The following is a 16,129-nucleotide window of genomic DNA, read 5'->3' as shown; positions in this document are numbered from 1 at the left end:
AGAGAGAGAGAGAGAGAGAGAGAGAGAGAGAGAGAGAGAGAGAGAGAGAGAGAGAGAGAGAGAGGAAAAAAAATGTGGTTTACATTGGACAGGCGGTGTGTGTAGGGCAGTGTGTTGATGGGTAGGTGGGCTGGTGGGCTGGTGGGCTGCCTGGCCGTACAGTATTGAATATGGATCACCACAATGAAAACGTTTCATATTGGAAAATAAAATAACTGTAAAATTGATTTCGGAACACATGAAATACACGTCACCGCCCTGTTGATGAGTGAATAATATTGAAAGTAAAGGTAACCTATATGTAATTTGAATTTATTTGACATTTCCATACCGCAGTGCAATCATATGTATGCAGGTGACCAAACTTTGTGGAATCAGAATTTTCAGTATAACAACAAATTAGTTCCCAAACAGTGGTAAGTGTGTTCCCTTTCAGACTGTAAATGACCGCTGGCCTACATGTCTATGCTATTTTTACTTTTTTTTTTTTTCAACCAACACATTGCTACGGCTGACAAGGAAGACAGGGCCTCTCGTTTTTCCCTGACGGCTGTCTTGGTGTAATGGTCTCATACTACCTGGTGATTAATTATCTGATTCGCTGTAAAATGCCAGGAAGCTCACGGCATTTTACATTTTAGAAGTGTTTCCGCCTTCCACGTTGTTAGTTATTATTACATTGGGAACACCCTTATCTTTTGGCAAGCTTTCGATACATGTCTGGCCACTGAACTGTACTGCTCTTTGACGGTGGATCTCTGCACCGCTAACGAACAACAGTGTATTGGAGAAGCAGTGCGTGTTTAGTGGCAGAGTATCAGCTTTCACCATAGCCACGTGACGTCAAAGTTTACAGAAAGTTGTGACCCTGGCATCCTTCCATGACCTAGCAGTGTGCATATAACTACGACAACAAGCTCTTGATAATCACTTTATCCGTCCCAATCTGCGAGTCCTTCAATTTATACCTATATATTTTAGCAAGATTTCTATGATTTGAACATGGAATACGCGTGGGATGAGACAGCGGTGAGGTCTGATGCAATGCTTCTTTTAAAGTCTATTCTCAGATCTGATTTTTTTGGAATAAGGTTGAGTTTTTATCACTTTTCTCAGCAGGATATACGTATCACTCCGTATGTTGGATGTTGAGTTGAGTTGGTCAGTGCCAGTTCATCGCTTGCTCGATGTAATTATATCAAAAGAGAACACATATGGGTTGATGTCTGGGCAGGTCCGTAAACATCGAGTATTTTTAGAAGTATCACTCTAGGGTTGGCATGGCTTTATATAGGCCACGAGTGACAAGGGAGTGTCCGAGTTCAAAATGACGTTCTGATGACAGTGAGGAGTGGCGTCATGACATCGCCTTTGTCTTCCTCCCACAGACGACAGGGATGAGAGCGATGATGGCGTCATCCTGCAGGAGCTGGAGAACATTGATGACGACCTGGATGCCCAAGGAATCCACATCGTCAAGATCGCCGACGACGTGGCTGCCAGGGAGTACGGCATCGAGGACATGCCCTGTCTCGTCTACTTCGAGAAGGAGGTAAGGGTGAGGAGAGCTTGAGGACCATTGTGAGTGTCATTATGTCACTCCGGGGATCCGTCAGCCACCGCAGTGTCACAGTAACATGTGCATCATCACCAACACACAAGGCCGCCGTGGAAGTGGCAGTGTCACCACCAAGCCATTCCTGTCAGTGTCATACCACTGTTTCCACAGGTGTCTATGCAGGCGGTGAATCAGTGACGTGCAGTGCTGGCTTGTCATGACGCGCTAGCTGATGGGTGAAGGTCTTGAAAGATGCTGTATTTGGAGGTTGAGAACTTGAGATTAGAGAGGAAAAAAAAAAAATGCAGTATTTTTAGTTCTCTACAGTGGTTTGAAAGATGTAACCTAGGTATTGCTTTCTCTTATTTGTAGTCATATTGATAGATTTGTTTTCAGATTATTTACTTTAATCCAAGTGAATAAGTACATGAAACAACATACTTGGAGTTGCAGCATTGTAAATTATTTTCTTTGTTATTATGTTGACAACTATTTAGATACATTTTTTTTCACGTATTTATTTATTTATTTATTTTTTTTCAGAGGCAGTGTTTAGTATACACATCACTGTGTACAAGCTAGTAGTTACAGTTTTGTAATTTCCTCTACCATCCTCTCATCGTCATGTGCACCTCCAGATTCCTTCCCTCTATGATGGAGACCTTCACAACGAGGAGGAGGTGCTGGCCTGGCTGATTGAGCAGCTGCACAGTGATGAGATTGAAGACGTCACTGATGAGATGCTGGACAAGCTCATCAAGGAGGCCAACCACCTTGCTGTTCTTTTCTGTGAGTGGAAGGAAGACTGTATTTTCCTTATCTGTATCCTTATTTTCTCTTTTTTTTCAGTTGAATAATTTTATGTAAATAATTCCTTATGATGTGTTAATCTTGATCGACCTTGATCACAGATGATGAGGATAGCCAGGAATCCCAAATGGTGGTGGCAGAGCTGGAGAACATTGATGATGAGTGTGATGCCAAGGGGATCTCCTTTGTCAAGATTGACAACGATGATGAAGCAAAAGAATACGGCATTGACACCCTGCCCACACTAGTGTACTTTGAGAAAGGCGTTCCCTCTGTGTACTCAGGTGAGGGGCAAGAAACGCAGAACTTTTATTTTCCCCAGTGATGTTGGTTTATTGTTCTATCACACTTGAGAGATTACATATATCTAATAAGTGTACAGGAGTTTTAACACATTTGTATGACATTTTTGTGCTAAGTTGATTGAATGAAATGATATTACTTGTAGGAAACTTGCTTACGGAGGAGGAGGTCCTGGACTGGCTGGTGCATCAGGTGGAGGAGGATGAGATTGAAGAGGTGACAGATGAGATGCTGGACCGTCTCATAGGACGCACTGAGCACCTGGCTGTGCTCTTCTGTGAGTGCCCCACACTGCTTTACCTCTCACTTCATGACCTGATGTATGTCTTTAAAAACTATTCTTTTTTATTAAGTCACAGTAATGCTAGTTATTTTGGTTATCTTCTAGATTTTTTTTAAAGAAGACCACGTACTGTCAGGAACCTCTAATGCTTCTTGCCTGTTTGTAATGAACATCAACATACTAATTTTTTGCTTTCCTCAGATGATAAGGACAGCAGGCGCAGCAGGAAGGTCCTTGCCGAGCTGGAGAACATTGATGATGAGTGTGATGGCCGAGGAGTTTATTTTGTCAAGATTGATAACTATGCAGAAGCCATTGAGTACGGTATTGACACCATCCCTACACTGGTGTATTTTGAAAGTGAGATCCCCTACATATTTGAAGGTGAGTCTTTCAAGAAGGCTGCTGTGCATACATCAGTAATGGAATGAGATGAAATTTAAGGTTAGAAATATCCACATGTCTCCTATTGATTAGTGTCTATGGTTATTGTAAAAGCTGTTAGTTCATTGTCTCATTTTAGAGTAAAAAAAAAAAAAAACATTGAATGTGTGTGTGTGTGTGTGTGTGTGTGGCAGGTGACCTGATGAAGGAGGAAGAGGTGTTGTACTGGCTGTTCCACCATGTTGACCATGAGGAGATTGCTGATGTCACGGATGAGATGCTTGGCAAACTCATCGCCAATGAGCCCTTCTTGGCAGTGCTCTTCTGTGAGTACTTAAACTCTGTCTCTAGTATGTGAAGGCTTTCTCTAACTTTTCTTACTTGACATTATTATAAAGAAAAGAAAGAAGTGGTAACTGTTCAGAATATTGCAAAATTCTCTGAAGCTCAGATATAATTTTACTCATAAGTACTGTTTCTCTGGCATAACATCTCACAATGGCTACAGATGACAAGGAAGATGCTGAGGACCATGAGGTGCTGGCTGAACTGGAGAACATTGACGATGACTGTGAGCAAGCAGGTGTCCCCTTTGTCAAGATTGACAATGATGCTGAAGCTAAAGAATATGGCATCGACGAACTCCCAACCCTTGTCTATTTTGAGAACAGGATACCCAGCATTTATGAAGGCAAGATCCTTGGAATGATAGAAAGAGATGGCTGTGTAGTAATAGATTAGCTGCTTCCATCCTGCAGCATAGTGATCACCTATGTTGAATGTTCTAAATCTCCCCTGTCTCTCCACAGGTGATCTCTCAAATGAACAGGAGGTCTTGGCATGGCTGATGGAGCAGAAGACCACAGACACAATAGAGGAGGTGACAGATGAGATCCTGGATGACCTCATTGCCAACTTTGAATATGTTGTTGTGTACTTCAGTGAGTATCATCCTGCTGTCTTTGTTGATAATTCACTTAATGATGCTTATCTTTATATCTACCATTTCAGTGTTTGTGAATTTTGCATTTGCAAAATGTCAGAGATATATTTAGTAATAAATATTCTCTATTTGATAAACCTAGCTTTCATTGAAGTGTTATGGAATATATATAAATTCAGACCTATTTATTGTGAATGAGTACCAGATTTCCTTTATCTCTTATCTCATCAGGTGGAAAGTGTGAGGAAGGCCAGAAGTGCGACAAGATCCTGGACGAACTGGAAAACATTGATGATGACACAGACGACCACGGGATGCACTTTGTCACCACTGAAGAGACCGGCTTGGCTAATGAGTATGGCATCAAGAACCTGCCTGCTCTGGTGCTCTTCAGGAATGGGGAACCAGTGGTGTACAAGGGTGAGTGGGAAGTGCAATGTCTGTATGACTGATGGAGGTGATAAGACTAGAGTTATGATGTAAGGTGATGTGTGTAGGCCTAGTAAGGAGTTCAAATATACTGTGTAGGAATAGATTGATACAATATTTAATTCTGTATGTATATATTAAATGAAATGGATTTTGTAATTATTCTACCCAGGATTCTTGAAAAGTGTATCTAGTTTTGAACAAGAGTGGCAGTAAGTTTTCAGGCCTCATTCTATGTAATTAATATTTTGGTCACAGTACATACTCATATAAAAATGCACCACTTGAGTTAGTCTGTCTTAAATTGCAGGTGACATCAGCAATGAGGAAGCCGTGCTGAAATGGGTGACATCAGAGGACACCCTGCAGATCCCCAACCAGATTGAGGAGGTGAACCAGCGCATGTTGGAGAGGATCCTCAACATCTCAGATAATGTTGCTGTGTTCTTCTGTGAGTGTGGGAAGGATGTGATGGGAAGGGAACACTGCTTTCTCCTATATACTTATTATGGTGCCCACATAATATATGTACTAAAAAGAAGTGTTTTATGGCTGCATTTACTTATGTATATATATCCATTCAGTAGGTATTGCCGTATACGTAATTTCTCTGTGTTTTCTATGTCTTTAATGAACTAAAGGAATTATTTGTAAGGCAACAAAGAATTAAGATATAATTATAATACATCCCTCCACAATCAGATGATGAAGATGACATGAAGAGCAAGAAGATTCTCATTGAACTGGAAAACATTGATGATGATTGTGATGACATTGGAATTGATTTTGTGAAGATCTCTGATGAAGGAATTGCCCAGGAATATGACATTGCCAGCATGCCTGCCCTTGTCTACTTTAGGCACAGATTCCCTCAGATCTATGAAGGTGAGTAACAGATGCACCATTTTCAAACTCATTATTTTGTTACACTGCAGTTAATGATTATATAGAGCTGGAATTTTGTATTTATATATGTAAGGTCATTTGAATAGTGTACAGTGAAGTCTCTAGATTACAAAACTTAAGGACTTTATATGGTTATTGTGTTTTGTGTCCTCTGCAGGGGACATGTTTGATGAAGATGGTCTGCTGGAGTGGCTCATAGACAACAAGGACAAAGGACCGGCCTCCATTATTGAAGAAGTGGATGGGAAGATGCTGCAGACCCTTGTGGACACCTTTGAGTACCTTGTGGTGTACTTCTGTGAGTGAGGGAGGAGTGCCATGCGAGGGAAGGGGGGACTAGATGAATAGTTCTTGGCTTTTTTGGAAAAGGAGTGTATGAGTTCATTCTTTTGTCAGAAAAATTGTTGTTAGTGTGGGGTGCAAATCAGTGTTATACCATCAAGTTAAAGCAGTAAGAGGTGTTAAATTTATAAAGGTTCAATAAATATCCAGAAAAGAGTGAAAAGTTTGCAGCATGAAAATCTTTTCAGACGACGACAACTGCCCAACATGCGAGACAGTCTTGGCAGAGCTTGAGACAATTGATGACGAGACGGATGAAGTTGGCATTCAGTTCGTGAAGACCAATGATGTGGATGTGGCAGAGGACCTGGGCATCAGCCACCTCCCGGCTCTGGTGTACTTTGAGGGCGGTGTGCCGAGCATCTATGACGGTAGGTGTTGTGCGTGAAGAGTGTGGCAGCGAGGAACAACATTTGGAATACCACTCTATTAATCATTTACTTGGTTATTTAACTAATGCTCTAAAAATATTCCTGGTTTCCTCTTAATATCTCCAGATTAATAGTGGTCCCTGTAATAGTGGTGAATATGATCTTGTTGCTATGTGGGTGTGTGTGCCATTCCTTCCAAAAACTAATTAGTATTTGTAGTGATAAAAATTTATCATTAAATAATTTCTTTAAATATTAAAAACTAGAAGGATCCAAGAGCATGCTTGTCATGTCAATTAAATTCAAGAATAAAATGTTAATTTGAAAACCGGTCACTTAAAAAAGATAATCATTGTGTAAAAGTATTGTGCATCATTGATGGTAGTGATAGCAGAGCAACAGTCTCCTTGTCTTTACTTTGGTTTGAGGGTTTGCTGTACACAGGATAACACAGCTCTTTAGTTTGCTTCTCATCTCTAATGCTGAGGAGGCTGAATATAATTTTTCTTACATTCTTTATAAAAGTAGTTTTTTTTTTTGATAGATGCAATAATATTTCAGATTGAACCTAGAACGTTGCTGTGGATGCCAAGTCCAGTATTTGTTGTGTTTGTTTTATGTCTTCATATTATTTATGATCTCAGAATATCCATCAGGATTGAATCATTAGTAGAAATCTCAAAATTTATCTGATGGATGTTTTGTGGTCATAATATGTTTGCCTTGAGGGAGATAAAACTTAAGCAGATGGCTTAAGTCAAAAATAAAAATTTTAACTGAGTGCTCCTTACCTGACCCTGACCTCTGCTCCCCTGCTGACCTCTGACGTGGGGCTCTACACCTCCCTAAATGTTCCCTTCTCCTCATGCCTGGCCACATCTGTTGCATTCCCCAGGTGACATCGCAAGGGGTCGAGAAGTCTTGTCTTGGCTTGTTGCACATACACGTAAGCAGAGTATGTCCTTTTTGTGTTGTATTTTGTCTTGTGTCTTAATAGTAACTTATTAAAATAAGAATAAGGCAACATGCTGGTGTTTGGTGGATGGGCTAGGCTAGGCAGTGGTCATGTGTGGTGGTGTGAAGAGTGTTTTCTGAATGAAGTAAAATGCTTTGATTTTTTTGACACTTATAAGAGATTATCTTCTCAGTGAACGAGTCTCTGAAGAATATGTTTTAAAGTTATTCAGCAAATTAGATGTAGTTCCATTAAGTAATGTAAGCACTGAAATTGACAGCATACATAGTTTGAAAAAAACAAAACATTACCTTATTCTTCATGCTGGCTTTGCATGTGCAAAATTGAAAATTTCATATGCTCACTGAAGAGGATTTAGCTGTCTAAGATCTCAAGAAAATTCCAATCTCATTAGCTGCCAATGGCTGCATGAGAAATGCAAATCTCTGTGTAATATACTTTAGTAAGTTAAGAAGAAAAAGAAAAAAAAAATAGGTCACAGTTTTGCATGTTAAGATGCATGGTAAGTTATAAAAATCACACTGCATTTTAAAACATGGATAAAACGCTTCCAGGCCTTACAGACACCTCAGTGGTGGCTATAACCTCCAGACTGCTAGGGCGTGGGCAGGTGCAGGCAGGTGAGGGTGGTGGTGAGAGTGAAGGTGCGAGTGATGGTGCTGGTGTGGATGAGGACGAACAGAATGATACTGACACTGGTGGTGCGATGACTTATGATGATGGTGGTGATGATAATAATACTGAAGATGATGAAGATTCTGATACTGAAGATGACACTAGTGCTGGACAAATTGATAATGAAGATGAAAGTTATGACACTAATAACATTAGTATTGAAGAAATTGCTAGTGAAGATGGTGGCAATGAAAGTGACAATGATATTCAGGAAGATGGCATTTCTGAAGATGATGCTATAGATGAGGAAGACGATAGCACTGATGACAATGCTGTAGATGATGAAGAAAGTGAAGATAATGATACAGATGATGAAGATAAAGAAAATAACACTGAAAATGGCAGTGATGATGACATTGATGAGAATGCAGAAGTAGATGATGTTAGTGATAAAGATGATGCCACTAATGTTGAAGATGAAGACACTGATGATGAGAGTGAAGAAGTTGCTGATAAAAAAGCTGATGATGATGAAGATGAGGTGGAGGAAGATGATGAACAAGAAGAAAATGATGTAGATATTGTAACAGCGGAAAATGCAGATGAGGAGGAAGCAGAAACTGATGAGAGTGCCGAGGAATTAGATGACAATAGTGAGGAAGATGATGATGATGTTGCTGTTGCTGTTGAAGATAAGGGAGAAGATAGTATTACTTGTCTACATTGTGAGGTGGATGTTAGTGTCATAATTGAAGACGTCACTAATGAAGAACTGGTTGATGACGAAGATGAAGGTGAATCTGAATTGACAGTAGATGGTGATGGCAAGATTATAGACACTGAGGCAGATGTAGAAGAAGAAGTCTATGTGATAAAGGTAATTGATAAAGAGGAAAACTATTCAGACCCAAAAATCCAATCAGCTGGTGTTGAAGAAAGTGAAAGTAAAGGACAAGATGAGGATGGTAGTGATAAGGAAGTCAAAAGTGAAGATAGCAAAAAAGAAAAGGGTAGTGCTAAAAAGGGCAAGAAGAAAGCCAAGGCACATAATAAGGCAACAATTCATAAACTTCGTAAGGCATTTTTGGCTGAACAAATCAAAAGTGGCCAGTCCCAAGTTGCAGTGAAAGATGAAGCCGAGAATATGACTGGAAAGGAAAAGCATGAAGGTGAAGAGAATGCTAAGTCAGTCAGACAGGCTGACCGAGTGATTATTGATGCACACTGCCTGGTTGTCATGTTTTTCTTGTCTCTTTTTTAATGTAACTATGTTCTCTGCTCTCTTTACTTCCTCATTGGTGGTAACCCAGTGACCCTCCCCAGGAACGGAAACATTAGAACACTCCCTCCTGTAGATCTCATTCTGTCACTTGGCCTAACAAATTTCTTCATTGACTCCTCAGCAGATTATGAGAAAAGATACTTCCATTTTGTGTTTCTCTTTGTAAGACAACCTTTTCTGTGAGGTGTAAATGAAAGGCAGCCTTGTAAACTTCACCTACTTCACTCAACAAAACTCATTACTTGTCAGTCTCTCTGTGGTGTCTTACTAACAGTTCACTTAAGAGATATTTGAAAAAAAAAATTCTTTATACATATATATTAATGTAAAATACTCAAATATATTTGTGTCTTCTGTATTATTATTAATTGTTTCTACTGTTTAACGTGTCATCTAATCTAACATGAAGTAGCCTTGTGAATATTCTGCTGTATTTCCATTCTTCTACTTTTCTCTACTATATGTACTCATGCTTGTTTGTTCATGTGTTTCTAGATGTAATGAAGTATTCTAGTATGGATGTTTGGTGTTTGGTTATATGTTCACTTATTCGTGCATTGTGCATTTGGAATTTGGATAATTTCTCTTCATGGCTGCACTAGACATCAGTGTTGTTAGTGCTCCTAATCCCCACCTGTGCATTGTGTGTGTGAATGGGTGTGGATGTGGCTGTGTGTATGTGGGTGTGCACACAAAAGAGCATGGCTCATGGCTGCACATAATGCGCATGCATGCGCACATCTCTGAGTGTGTCTGTGTGTGTGTGTGTGTGGAAGGTGTGTGCATGCAGCAGTGGGTGGGTGGCAATGGGCATGTTTGTAAGCTGGAAGCTGCACTCCTCCAGGAGCATGAGTGTTCCTCACCTCTTTGAAAGTGTTGTGTTTACCTGGCGGGCATGTGCTCAGCCGTCTGTGGGACTCTTGCTTCATGGATGCAGGACAGCAGTCCTGGCCATGAAGCAGCACTGGTTTACACCAGTCCTGGGATTCTGATTGCTAAGAAACACATACATGAACACTGAGGGATAGATAAGGATGTGAACTACATCTAATCTGAAGTCAAATTAAGTAAACTCACATGAAAGCAAAGCATGGTGTCATAAACATACAAATTCAGTTTGTGACATGAGAAGAACTGATGTATGCATCAAAATTAGTTATGATTTGAGATGTGCACAAGTTCTACACAGCAACACAAAATTACTCAGAAAATCAGGAAATCAAATCACCAGATTGATACACAAAGAGCATGTGGGCAAGGTGCATGCCAGTAATTTTATCAGGCAATGAGTCCCCATTACTGACTATGTGTGTGTGTGTGCGTGCAGGAGACATCCAGGCAGAGGAGCAGGTGCTGGAATGGCTCATTGAGCAGCGACATGAGGACACCATTGAGAACATCAACCGGCAGATGCTGTACACACTCATAGACACCCAAGACTACCTTGCCGTCTACTTCTGTGAGTCTCAGATTATGTGATGTTTGGTTTTCTCATTACTTACTTCTGTCTGTTCAGAAGAAAACTTAAGAATCATTGCTGTGTCTGATTACTTTTCACCATTTATTTTCGTGCATCTTTCATATAGTATATGTTTTATATGTATAGATTCATCAGTGCTAGTTGCCAAGGTGTGAAGTGACAGCTGAGGTGAAAGTTGTTGCTATGTTATTTGGGCTGAGGGATGATCCCTAATTAACTTGATGCTTCTCTTGTTATACCACCACATTGCTGTACAGTCAACGAGGAGAATGATGAGTGCCCAAAGGTGCTGAGGACGCTGGAGAAGATCGATGATGAGGCAGCGGAGTTTGGCATCCAGATGGTCAAGATGAATGACAGACTCATGGCCAAGAAATATGGCTTCAGAAATCCTCCCGGACTCGTCTATTTCAGGAAGGGCAAGCACATCAAGTATGACGGTAAGCACTGATTTATTGAGATGAAAACCATGAAAACTTAGGAATAGTAGGCTGATGATGTCTTTAACTAACCCTTTAACTATGTGTAACCTCCAATGATGTGTGGCAGGTGACTTGTATGATGAGGAGGATGTGCTGGACTGGCTCACTGCACCAGAAAATATGGAGCTGAACGATGCCATTGAGAAGGTGAACAGGAAGATGTTTGAGAGGATCCGCCAGACAACAGACTACTTGGCCGTCTTCTTCTGTGAGTCTTGCTGCCATTCAGGGTGAAGCTTAGTGTGCGTGTGTGATGGAATGGCTTTGTTATGTTATAGAATGTACTTGGAGCATTCAGCAGCAGGAATTTGTGATGTTTGTATCTGTTCATCATGTGCTATTTTGTCCATGCAACACCTGGCTAGTTCACTCTTACAGTATTTATTCACATTTCTTTTCATACTGGTTTTCAGACACAGAGGAGGGATGCAAGCAGTGCCAGAAGGTGCTGGCTGAGCTGGAGAACATTGATGATGAAGCTGATGCTAATGGCATTGACTTTGTGAAGATCGATGACTCTCAGCTGGCAAAGGATGTTGGTGTGTATGCACTGCCTGCCATCGTCTTCTACCGCTCTGGTAGTGAGGAGCCCATCATCTACGCTGGTATGTGCACACTGGCAGAGGAGCTGCTTGTGTCTTGATTAATTGTTTTTAGCTGAAATGTCAAGTTTTGCATTGTTTTATAAGGCAAACACCCTGCAAAGATTACATGTAAGGAGTATAGACTAAATTTAACTGAATTGACAGGGAAGGTGCTGCACAACATCTGTAGTTATTGTATTCTTTTATTTTTTAAGTTGTTTGAAATGCAGAAGACTGAATATTGAGGATAAATTGAAAACATGGGTGGATGTTCTCAGACTAAATGGAACCAACTTGCTTAGCAAAGGAATAGATAATGTTTGAATTAACATAATTACAGCAATATAAACACAACTTTAGTGAATACTAATGTGTTTTGATACATTTAATATGATTATCAAGTAACAGTTACTTGCCTAAGGAAAAGAGCTTTATTTATTGACATCTTTTGATGGAGTGAAACAAACCACATGATTTATTAAGGTAACACAGCAGTTTTTGTGCTATTTCAGTAACATAATGCATTATTTATAGCACTAAACAATAAAGCATATAAAACTAAATTTAATGTAAGATTTCAGTAATGACATATTCTTTTACCCTCGGTGCTTACCTGGCCGGCGCTCTCCTCAGGTGGTAGGTTGTCCTGGCGTTCACTTTCCATCCTCCTCACCCAAGACTCCCGTGTTGGTGCCAGTTGGCTCTTCCCCCTCACCTGTCCCTCACTCTTGTAATCCTGAGAATGTCAGCATGTTTGAAGCTTGGTGAATGACACTATAGATTTCTGGGAAGGTCTATGTAGCTCTTCTAAATTATTGTTATTCCTTTAATGGCATGCCACTTCTTCATTAAAAGTTGGCATGTCACTTCCTCCCTAAACATCTGGCATGTCACTTCTTCCTTAAAAGCTGGCATGTCACTTCCCCCCTAAAAAGTTGGCATGTCATTCTCCTTTAAAAGTTGGCATGTCAGTCATCCTTAAAATCTTCCTTTAGAAGGGATATTATAAAATCCTAAATATGCCTATTCACTTCTATTCCTGTTCTATTGTGTCCCTTTTCATGAATCTGTAGGCTAAGGAAATAAAATTCATGAATGTCTGCCCATTATGTATATACTAATGTGGATGTTGATATTTCATGTATGTGTAATTACTCATAGATAATATTGTTCGTTGTGTTATTGAGAATAACATTATTGTTTTCATTCTTTTGTCATACTGTGTCCTCATTCCACACTTATGTCTTCATAGCTATACATCTGAAATAATTTATCTCCTGTCATCATTATCATATCTTATTGAATGCAATATTTTTTTTATCTTATCTTCATGACAGTATATTTATTTGTTCCTGATATTGTATGGTACTTCCTTGGCCATCTATGTTTTTCTGATTTCTTTTGTTCTTGATGCTTCCCTTGCTTGTTGTATCATCAGCTTTATATGGCTTTCTCATCAGTAGTAACCATTCCATTCTTAATATTTCAGTTTCTCCAGCAGCCTTACATTCTCTGTGTTTGAATCACTCATTCTTTGCTTCCCTGCTCAGCATCACTGCTGCTACTCACCATTACTCATCCACCCACCTCCAGCACTACACTTCAGCTTTGATTATTACTCATTGCTCATCCACCTACCTCCAGCATTACTCTCCAGTCTTCCACCTTTATGGTCCTTCCTTCACCATGAGTCTACCTGCAGGTGACATGAAGAATGAGGAGAACCTTCTGGCATGGCTGCTCACTGAGAAGGACCCAACAGCAGACTTCATTGAGGACATGGATGGGGAGATTCTGCAGCGGGTGATCCGAGACGCTGATGCTATTGCTGTGTATTTCTGTAAGTGTTCCCTGCTCACCTTGATTTTGCAGCCTTATGTTTCTTCTGGATATATTTAGCTTAGTTTCAGTTGCAAATATTCTTTTTTGACAATTTTTAGATAGGTGTTGTTAACTTAAGCTGAATTTCAGTTGTAAATAGCTATTTTCTGCTTCTTTGACAGTTGTAGACAGGTGTAGTTAAATCAATTTAGATTTTGAACAAGTACAGTATATGATGTTTCAGTATTGTTCATATATTGTGAAAGAAAAGAGTATACTATGTGATAGTAATAAAAAATTAAGTTCTTAGACAGAATTTGTGTTGATCATAATACCATGCCATTTGAAAATATAGTTTTGCAGGAGCACGAGAGAGGATTTCCTTAGCTTTCCTCTCCCATCAGGTGTTTTAATGTGATATGTCATGTGTATATAATTCATTTTGGAACAACTTTATATTTACCTTAATGTTCAAGATTTTTGTGATATTTTTTGTTGTTTTTGTTATGGAAATGGCATCTTTTTTTCCAGTAAGCATGATAATATTCTAATGATAGTGCCAGCTCTGTGTTTGTCTATCATGTGTCATATTTACCTGTCCCACGTTGTGTTTGTTGAATGTTTATAACCAAAGCTCTAAACTCTCAAAAACATTCATGCTCTAAGTAGCTATTGTTATTAAATAGAAACAGTATCTTGAGACAGTCATCCAAGGTAATTATTCCCTGATATTTTTAGCCTTAAAATGCTCAATTCTGACATGCCGCCATCATTGCCATTTCTACTTTCCTGTGAAGATGACTTATCGGGCTGTCCTGACCCAAGTGAAGAAGGAGAGAAAAAGAAGAAGAAGAAAAGGAAAAACGAAACCTCTTCTGAATCAACAAGTGATAAAATATGGCTTTCTTTTGCTACATTTATTTCCCTTCCTTAGAAGCCCTCCTTCCATAACCTCTGTACACACACACCACTCGCCGCATATAATCCACGTCCACACTTGTCAGAGGGACGCGCGCTCCCGCTTGTTTCTGGTCCGGGGAACTCAGATCTCTCCAGCCGTCAACAGTGCACTGACATTGTTGGACAGTGGGCACTCCTGTCAGATCTAAGTTCCCTAATCTGATGACAAGGACATGAAGTAGAAAGATTGTAATTTTCGACATGGAGGAACAGGCATCAGCATTAACATTTTACTCTCTAACACTGCACATTGCAGTCTCACCATTATTCTCTTGTCTGAATGCATGTTCAGCCCTTAATTATGTGGTACCATGTCCAAGCAGTGTTTACAAATAGGACCTAACAGAAGTGTTTTTAGTGAATTGATCTAAGAGAGGACATATTAGATCAACTCTGATCTTTGAAATCAGACCACCATAGTTTTTAACATTAACCTGAACCTCCTGGAGTCACCATTGCAAGATGTGGAGTCTGGTGAGTTATGAAGAGTAACCTTTAGGTGACTAATTGATTGGAAAGTTTTAAAGAATAACATTTCAGGTGAATATAGTTATCATTGTTGTTATCTCTTGTTTGTGACAACTAGTTATAGATGTTTTAGAGGTGTAGAGGTGTGCATCACATTTACCAATGTCAGGTTGCAAGCTTCAAGTCAAATGAATGTCTTACTGTATGTTAATGTTCCAAACACCTTGTGCATTGCTTATTACAAAATATTTCTATTAACTTAGCGAATGTCTAAAAAAAGAGAAATCTTACAAGCATTTTCCCTCTCTTCTGTTTTATGTAGAGTATTGGAAAAAAGCTACACAGTCCATCACTGCCTTGCTCAGGGATGATGGTGGGACTGTGTGAAGAGGATGTGTTGACCTACTTATTACTTGTGTACAGGCATAGTCACCACATCCTGTGCACAAGTATATAAGCTTAAATCATAATGCAGATGAGAGGGACACTTTAATTACTTAATATAGCTGGAAATGTGCACTAATTTTTCATCTAAACATTTAATTTTACAAGAATATTATCTCATTCAGTCTAAGAATATGTGCACTGTAGTGTGGCTTTGAAAAATTGGTACTGAACACCAAAAAAGCCAAAAAGCAGTGAGACTGTAGAATGATGAGGGTAGACTAGGGACTAATTTCTTCCAACACTGTTTCCAGACAAGGATGACTCGACCTGTGCCATATGCATGCAGGTCTTGGAAGAGTTAGAAAATATTGATGATGATACAGACAGGATTGGTGTGAGCTTTGTCAAGACACAAGACCTCAAGGTGGCTGAGAGGTACGGAGTGACCAGTGTGCCGGCTCTCCTCTACTTTGAACACCAGGTCCCCACTGTGTATGAAGGTACTAGGCATGATCTTCCTTTGATATCTCTATAGCTCATTAAGGAAAAGACCTGGGATAAATGAGTGTGCTTGTAAATGCACACTCATGCAGGGGAAAATAGTATATATGATGTCTTGTATTTGTGTGTATTATTGTATTTCTTATCTAGATGTCTGTAGGATTAGACAAGAGAAACAAAAGTGACATTGACCTGAATTGATATGCCCCAAGGAATGCAACACATATCTATTTCTTGATTTTTA

The 16,129-nt window shown here is 39.6% G+C and overlaps 1 protein-coding gene across 16 annotated transcripts in view; it reads left to right on the top strand.

The window, feature by feature from the left end:
- LOC135109832 (uncharacterized) overlaps positions 1-16,129 on the top strand; it is a 56,933-nt gene that overhangs the window by 28,437 nt on the left and 12,367 nt on the right. For 5 of the 16 annotated variants that reach the window (XM_064021555.1, XM_064021558.1, XM_064021560.1 and 2 more), the window contains 22 exons: positions 1,389-1,552; positions 2,197-2,347; positions 2,470-2,652; positions 2,817-2,948; positions 3,156-3,338; positions 3,533-3,664; positions 3,847-4,029; positions 4,148-4,279; positions 4,513-4,701; positions 5,021-5,161; positions 5,413-5,595; positions 5,774-5,914; positions 6,147-6,329; positions 7,225-7,284; positions 7,860-9,089; positions 10,530-10,661; positions 10,940-11,122; positions 11,232-11,372; positions 11,578-11,769; positions 13,451-13,588; positions 14,367-14,456; positions 15,696-15,884. In XM_064021555.1, coding sequence (XP_063877625.1) covers positions 1,389-1,552; positions 2,197-2,347; positions 2,470-2,652; positions 2,817-2,948; positions 3,156-3,338; positions 3,533-3,664; positions 3,847-4,029; positions 4,148-4,279; positions 4,513-4,701; positions 5,021-5,161; positions 5,413-5,595; positions 5,774-5,914; positions 6,147-6,329; positions 7,225-7,284; positions 7,860-9,089; positions 10,530-10,661; positions 10,940-11,122; positions 11,232-11,372; positions 11,578-11,769; positions 13,451-13,588; positions 14,367-14,456; positions 15,696-15,884 — 4,452 coding nt within the window. The remainder of the gene's footprint in view (positions 1-1,388; positions 1,553-2,196; positions 2,348-2,469; positions 2,653-2,816; positions 2,949-3,155; positions 3,339-3,532; positions 3,665-3,846; positions 4,030-4,147; positions 4,280-4,512; positions 4,702-5,020; positions 5,162-5,412; positions 5,596-5,773; positions 5,915-6,146; positions 6,330-7,224; positions 7,285-7,859; positions 9,090-10,529; positions 10,662-10,939; positions 11,123-11,231; positions 11,373-11,577; positions 11,770-13,450; positions 13,589-14,366; positions 14,457-15,695; positions 15,885-16,129) is intronic. The other 11 variants (XM_064021567.1, XM_064021568.1, XM_064021570.1 and 8 more) reach the window with 5 other exon arrangements.

This window comes from Scylla paramamosain, chromosome 19 (assembly GCF_035594125.1).
Source record: "Scylla paramamosain isolate STU-SP2022 chromosome 19, ASM3559412v1, whole genome shotgun sequence".
Taxonomy (NCBI): domain Eukaryota; kingdom Metazoa; phylum Arthropoda; class Malacostraca; order Decapoda; family Portunidae; genus Scylla; species Scylla paramamosain.
Note: the sequence above shows the minus strand (reverse complement) of the source record. Positions and strands in the feature narration are given on the sequence as shown.